At 50.5% G+C, this 7,494-nt stretch overlaps 1 protein-coding gene across 1 annotated transcript in view; it reads right to left on the minus strand.

Annotated features, from left to right (window-relative positions):
- The window catches only part of ZCCHC14 (zinc finger CCHC-type containing 14), a 48,253-nt gene extending 41,407 nt beyond the window's left edge, over positions 1-6,846 (minus strand). The window contains exon 1 of the mRNA XM_063410968.1: positions 5,819-6,846. Within this exon, the coding sequence (XP_063267038.1) occupies positions 5,819-6,382 (564 nt within the window). The 5' untranslated portion in view covers positions 6,383-6,846. The remainder of the gene's footprint in view (positions 1-5,818) is intronic.
- Positions 6,847-7,494: the final 648 nt, after the last annotated feature.

Consider the following 7,494-nt stretch of genomic DNA (forward strand, 5'->3'; position numbering starts at 1 on the left):
TTGCTCTTAAGTAACTGATCTGATTATTTCTGGATCAGTTCAGCTATTCACAAACTCCCTGAAACTCTGTATTAGCCTGAACACCTGTTAAAATGTTTATCTCTCCCAATTACTGGATAATTACCCCAATGGAATCAATGGGAAAATTCTGGTTCAGCATGAGGCAAGAGCAAGGAATTTAAAAGTTTGCTCATTACAAACTCCACTCAAAGAAACACAGCTCTGAATCACAACATCCTTTTTCTTGAATTAATACCCATTTCAAACCTCAGCAGGAACAGCTTCAATCCAACTGGCTTCAAGACTGAAGTCAAATTTCAGTGGAAGTGTGACAATGGTTCTTGTTTCTACAGAAAAATTAGATCCAGCATTTCTATAATAAAATCCTGTGGGCTCTGAGAAATCTTATTTATGTTCTTGGGAGTACATTTCCTTTTTTTAGGGATAAAAAGCACTCAGAGTGGAGTATTTGAATATCAAAGCTGAGAGCAGAAGCCGAGCACTGCCCTGCCAGGAAGAGGCAGGGCTGTACCTGCTGTCCCTGAAGGTGACAGCACCTCAGTTTTAGCAGCTCAAACATTTCTGAACCCACTAAACCAAACGATTAAACCCTTCCAAACAAGGCTGCTGTTCAGCACTTTGAAGTGAGCCCTGGAATGCCTGTGAGGTGTGGTTAATGCTGCTGGCTCTGATCTGCTCCAGCTCTGATTCCATTAAAACATTTCAGACCTGGTACAAAACATCCAACACCTTCCAACAGGATCTTCACCCCACAGAACAAGGCTCATTTTAGTATCTCATCACTGACAACTAACAGTTACAAGGTAATTAATAGAAAAAAGAGTAAATTAAAAAAGAGAAGTGGAACGCACTCTTAAAACAAAAACTTCATTCAGCCCCTGCAAAAATAAACGGGAAAACAGTTCATGGAAAAAACATCATCATTATTAGCTCAACACACATCTTTTTGGCTGCCCTGTCCCTGATGTTTGGGTGCACAGGGCATTTCCCAAGAAAACTCGTTTAGGTTCCTAAATTCAAGTTCGTCATGTAACAAATGATTAGGCAAAGTGAATTTGGTGCTAATTAATACTGTTACTACCCAAGATCATTGTCTTCCAGGGATTCCTTTATATGTAATGCTCATTTCTGAAAATATTGCAGGTTTGAGAATTCTATCACATTTCAAATTAAGCCATGAGTAAGAAAAGAGCCAGAAGGGGAAGCCTCATATTTTTTAAGTGGAATATCAAGAGGTGTGTGCAATCCATGTTGCCCAGACTTCCCAAAAATTCTCAAAGGATGTGCAAAAGCCATGCAGGGCTTGGCAACATTTCCAGCTGGAAGCTACAAGACTTGTCCCTGCAGCTCCTGAGGCTGGATCCATGTGGTTTGGAAAGTGTGATCATTCTGAGATAGCAACTCCTGATACCAGTGAGGAAACACCTCTAATCCCAGCCAGCAACTGCTCTCAACATGGTCATCGGCTGAATCCACGAAATACCCTCAAAGAGGCTAAAAATTAAGTTTGTCATGATTTACTCCATCCCTACAAAGCTCAAAAAAAGCCATAAAGGCAGCTGACATAAATCACTCAATAGCTGCATTGCTGTCTCTGTGAGGGCTTGACGACTGAGTCTCAACCCAGCAAGTAAGTGATGGTTTTTTATAACTCATCACTCCATTGGTGAAATAAAAATATCAGGATATTTCTCAATGGAGTTATGTCCATTCATGCTCCTGAGGCAAACAGTGCAGACAGGTGAAGGTGTTTGAAATGGAGCCCTCAGAGTAATTCCATAGCTCCCAATATACAGCCTGGAGTTCTTTGGAAGTTTTAGAGGAGCCTATGGAATTAGCATGAGGGAAAAATAGTACCTTATGCTAGAAACTTGAAATAGCCATTGGTGCAGTATTTGGAAGCTGACTGGGCAAGAACCCTCCTCGTTCCCATTCACAAGATACCAGCCCAAAACAGCCACATAACCACGGTGTCACTGCCCTTATTTCCCTTCAGCTGCAAACAAACCGCACTCAGGGTGATATTTCTGACCCTGCTCTGCAGCTGAACCCACAACCAGAGCAGAGTCACCAGCACAGAATCACGGAATGGTTTGGGTGGGAAGGGACCTTAAAGCTCATCTCATTCCAGCCCCTGCCACGGCTGCTCCAAGCCCTGTCCAAGCTGGCCTTGGACACTGCCAGGGATCCAGGGGCAGCCTCAGCTTCTCTGCCCACCCTCACAGCCAAGGATTCCTTCCTAATATCTGATCTAAACCTACAGCTCATCACCCTGATGGCACTAAAGAGCTCTTGTCACAGCAGAGCAGGTGCTGACTCCCAAAGCACCTTTTATTTTATTCTTTTATTTCCCTGGTTTTACAGCATGATCTCAATGAGGAGATGAAACAACTCCAGGAAACGGAGTGACAGATTCATGAGTAACTTCCCTAGCTCTGAAGTGCTGTCCTTAGAGTTTCTGACAGTAGAGTTCTTGAGAGGGAAAGTCCATGCAGAGATTCACATTATGATGTCCAACATCTGTGTAGGTCACGGAATCCAAGTTCAGATTTGTGTTTCCATCTGCCATCCACTCCAGCAGAGAATCACAGAATCACTGAGGTTGGGAAAGACCTCCAAGGTCATCAAGTCCAACCAAATCCCCACCTTGTCCCCACCCAGAGCTCTGAGTGCCACCTCCAGGAACTCCTGGGACACCTCCAGGGATGGGCACTCCAAACCTCCCTGGGCAGTTCCCATCCCTGAGCTCCCTTTCCATGGGGAAATTCCTGCTCTGCCCCCCCTGAGCCTCCCCTGGCCCAGCCCGAGGCCGTTCCCTCTCCTCCTGTCCCTGTTCCTGTTCCCAGAGCCCCCCCGGCTGTCCCCTCCTGTGCAGAGCCAGGGTGGGAACTGCTGGGGTGTCCTGGGCAGGACCAGGACCTGCACTCAATGATCTTCATGGGTCCCTTCCAACTCAGGATATTCCATGGTTCCATCCTCACAGAGTCCAAGGCAATGTAGAAAGGGCAGCATTTTCCTTCCTGTTCATAAAATGTTCATTTTCTACCATCAGGTAGAAACCATCAATCTAATAATTACTGACCTACTTAAAGCCAGCCACTGCCACCTTTTCCTGCAAAGTTAAGATTCAGGTAAGACAAGAAGTATCTGAAAAAGCACAAAAAATACATGGGCAGCTGTTTTAAGCCTCCAACTGCAGGCAGTAAAAGGAAACAGCAAAAAGCAGTTTGCATCACTGACCACCTTCAGCTGCGTCCACCTACCCCAAAGCAACTTGAGGAATCGTGAAACATTTACAGTAAATTTCTATCAACTGCTCAGTCTCCTCACTGTTAAACACAATTTGAATTTGAGATCTTTCACTGTTAAACGTGAAAGAGGAGATGGAAAAAGGATTGTAAGGTCCCATCCTCTAGAAAAAGTTCTAGCTAATATCAGGTTGGGACATATTTTAATAGGGCTGGCTAAGCAGAAGCAGCACATTCCCGTTTGGTTCTGCAAGGAGAACAGGGCACTGCTCAGATTTCTGCGGCATCTCCCGACTAAACAAGTTAACCATAAATCAGAAATTGTAACAGTAGGGCAGGTAGAGTTACACAAGAGTCACACCCTCTGCCCGCTCTCCCGAGGGGAAAGCTGCGGGATAACTCAGCCAGCTCACAAACACTCCGTTTGCATCTCACATTCACGCCAGCCCAGCTTCCCAGAGTTTTCCAGGACCTCAAAGGATGAGCATTTCTCCAGTTCTTTAAGGACTCAGAGAGGAGCAGAATTCCCCCATTTAGAACCCAGCTTCGTGCTGGAGTAAAGCAACAGGAGCCAGGAGAAAGTGCTGGCACCAGGGCGGGAATTCTGCAGCTCCAAGGAGGAAGAGCAGCAGCCCAGGGCACTCGCTTTGTCTCCACATCCACATTGGTTTTTTCTAGGTGATGTTACAGCACAAGGATTGTCACAACATCACTTGGTAACACCACAAGGACTCGGTGCTGGAATTTATTTGTGCATATTTAAAAAGGACTGAATGGAGAAAGACATTGTTTTTTCCACTTGCTTCATCCAACTCCTGGTTTAAGCCAACTGCTTACTCTAAAAGTAGCAGAATTACCCAGTTAAGAACAACAAAAAAAACAAAAATCTTGAGGAAATTTGCATCACTTCAAACAAAATGCACATTCAGAGACTGTGAAGGCAAAGTCACCTTTGTGTTCCCTCTCACTACTCTCTACTTAGCAACCAAGATTCTTCAAGGCAGATTTCTATAAAAATGTGCTTTTTAAAGAGACAACCCTTCAGTGAGCACAGAAGGAAAGAAAAAATCAGACGATCCTGGCTGCCTTATTCCTGGCAGGAAAAATGGCAGGATGGATTCTCCGTCCATCTTAGATTGACATAAATAGTGCCGGAGTTTTTCAGCTCCATAAATCCTGCAGCTCAGAGAGAAGACTCTCAAAAACCTTCCTGCCTGCCTGATTCCATCTTTTTTTTGACTTGTCTTATTTTAAGAGGAACTTGGATATGATTTACAGTGTTTCCTTTCCAACCCAGGGTCGCTGCATCACTGAATAAGGGAAGCTGCAAGTAGTGAAGTATCTGAAAAGAAGCTTTTTTCTGGTTTTGATTATACCCTTCTACATCCTGTGTGAAATATTCTTTCCAGCTGTGTTTTATCCACATGGAGGTTTCAGCTGAATGAAGAGGCTCTCCCATACCTTTTTCTTTCCCTTTACTACAGGAGGTTAGGAACAGGCACAAGACAGGAAGGGAAAGACAAGAAAAATACGGAGTTGAAGACATCTCAATTTTACAAAGCAGAGGTGTTTAAAGAAACATGAAATTGGAAGGGAATTTGTATTCAGAGGAAGACTGTGCCCAGATTTCTGTCTCAGTCTGGAATTCAATGCTCAACTTAGTGAAATCTCTGCTGAGCCCTCAGAAACAGCTTTTTTTAGGCTATTACTCCAAAACAGGGGTTTTCACAGCTTTTGGGTATTCTCCACCTTTCCCAAGAGCAGGGTAACACATCATCCACACATCCCCAAAGGCTGCAGCCCGTTAACTTCTCACAAACACCCTCTAAGCTGGTGCTTCGATTGAACTTTCAAGCGGGTTAAAATCAGGCAGAAAGACACTTTGACTCCCTAATTTGTAGCAGGCTGAGAGCAATTAAGCAGTCACATATCCAATGACTTACAGCACATCTTAAAACGCTCCTGGTCTGGCCTAACTGCTGGCAACTGAATGAAAGAACAGCAAGTTAATGACGCGAACCCCGAGACCAGGATTAATACCGGAGGGATGCGGAGTGACAGAAAACGACAGCATTTCTTTTAGCTTAACACCAGCAACTGCAAATGTTTGCCATCACATCCGTCTAAACAAAACCCAGTCTCACCAAGATGCTTTGCCACTGGACAGCTACTCCTCCTTTCCAACTTTTTCCAGAGGGAACTTTGAAACAGATGCTTTTATCTAGAGATGCATTTATTTCGCTTCCTAAATCACTGGTTTTCCATGCAGCTGGCAGGACTGTTCCCCCAGCAGATGCTTTGAGAAGCAGTCAAAGAAGGCTTATATTGCTGCTGTCGATGTGCTTGTGAACCCCTTCTCATTTAAATGTCACAAGCTCGTAAGAACTCCATCCATCCTCTCCCTGTGCCCTCAGCTGACCATCCCCATCATCAACCGCCTGCCAGCCCCTCAAGCTGCCATTTACCACGGTGCTTAAAGCACGGTTTAAAATGAGAGCCGAAGAACACAGCCCGGTGCCATTCCAGCGCGTAAAAAGCAGGATACCCACCTTATGGCAGCCAGGATAGGTTGCCATGGTGTTGAGGGTAGAGGTGCTGGGATTCTTGCTGGTGCTGGCCATGAGACTCTGGATCTGGGTGAGCTCCTGCCTCAGCACCTGCTTCTGGTGGAAGCTGAACGCCGGGTGGTTGGATGCCATGGTGAAGAGCAACAGGAACTCATCCCCCGTGCGGCCCTCGTTGAGCTGCAGCCCGTAGTTGTTGATGACCGAGTCGATGTGGGTGAGGGTGCGGAACAGGACCCCGGCGGCCTCCCGGTGGGCAGAGCCGAGCAGGGCGAGGGACACCAGGAGTTTGCTGCGCACCACCTCGTCCGTCAGGTTGGTGAGGCTGCCCAGGTCGGCGGGGTTGTTGGCCTTGATCTCGGAGTCGCGCAGGGAGTGATAATCCTTGCGGGCCAGGTCCTCCAGGCAGGCGCCCAGGAAGCGCAGCTCCAGCGGGATGCACAGGTCCAGGAGGCCGCACAGGAACTCCACGCGCTGCGGGGAGGGCAGCTCGGAGAACCAGCGGTACACGCCGTCCCGCTGCAGCCGCGGGCACCGCTTCTCCACCATGGTGCCCCGCGCCGAGCACGCCCCGGCCGGGGCTCGCACACCCGGCCTGGGGCAGCCCCGGGCGGGCAGGGCCGGGCCGGGCCCCGCTGAGGGCGGCGCAGGCCCGAGCGCTGAGGCGCGGCCTGGCCGCGGGGTCCCCGCCCGCCGGCGGCCCCGAGGAGGCCGCTGCGCTCCCGTTCCTCCCTCACGGGGCGGCTCCTCCGTCCCTCCGGCGGGCGCCCGGTGCCTCCATCCCGCGGCCCCGCCGGGGCCGCCCCGCCGCCGCGACCGCGGGAAATAATCCCTCCCGGGCGGAGGGGCACGGAGCGGCGCGCACACCCCGCCGGCCGCTGCGCGCAGGCGGATGGATCCCGCGGTGAGGAGGCTCGGCCGCGAGCGGAGCGGGAGGAACAGGGAGCGACGGGCGCCTTCGCTCCCGGCCTGACCCCGCGGCGGGACGCGCCCCCCGCGCCGCTGATTGGCCGAGCCCCCCGCTCGCCCACGGCGATTGGCTGCGGCCGCGCTTCTCCCCGCCCCCTCCCGCGCGCTCGGGAGCGGGGTCTCGGGGGCTTGTCAATCCTCCCGGTTTAGCCCCGCCCCCGAATCTCATTGGTCGAGGAGGCCTTAAATAGGAGAGGGGCGGGAAGAGGCGCCTTTTGTGTGTGGCGGCCCCGGGGGCGGAGGGGAGGCGGCCGCGGCCGCCGCTGCCCCGGGGGTCTCTGAGGGGCGATGACCCCGCTCCGGGTACAGCTGTGCCTTGCCCTGCTCCCGCTGACCCCGCAGAGCTGACGGGTTTGGGTCTGCGGCTCCTGTCCTCCCCGCAGGGTTATGCCTGCAGGCTGGACAGGAGCCTCGGGGAGCATCCTTAAATCCCAAACCGTGTGTGACACCTTCTTTCCTTCTGTCCTTCATGGCCGCTGCATTTTCAGTCTGTGCCCTGCCTCCCAGTGCTGCCCGTGCTCTCTGCTGCTTCCAGTGTGAGCAGTGGGTGCCTTTTCCCTGCCTTTTCAGTCAAAACGCCTCATTCCAGCCACGAGGAGCCTGTGGAGCAGAGGAGGGAATGGCTGCGATGCTCTCCTTCCTCAGTGGATGTTTTAGGATGACAAAGAGCCTCAGGGATGCAGCCTGCGCTG

Source organism: Prinia subflava, chromosome 13, assembly GCF_021018805.1.
Source record: "Prinia subflava isolate CZ2003 ecotype Zambia chromosome 13, Cam_Psub_1.2, whole genome shotgun sequence".
Lineage (NCBI taxonomy): Eukaryota > Metazoa > Chordata > Aves > Passeriformes > Cisticolidae > Prinia > Prinia subflava.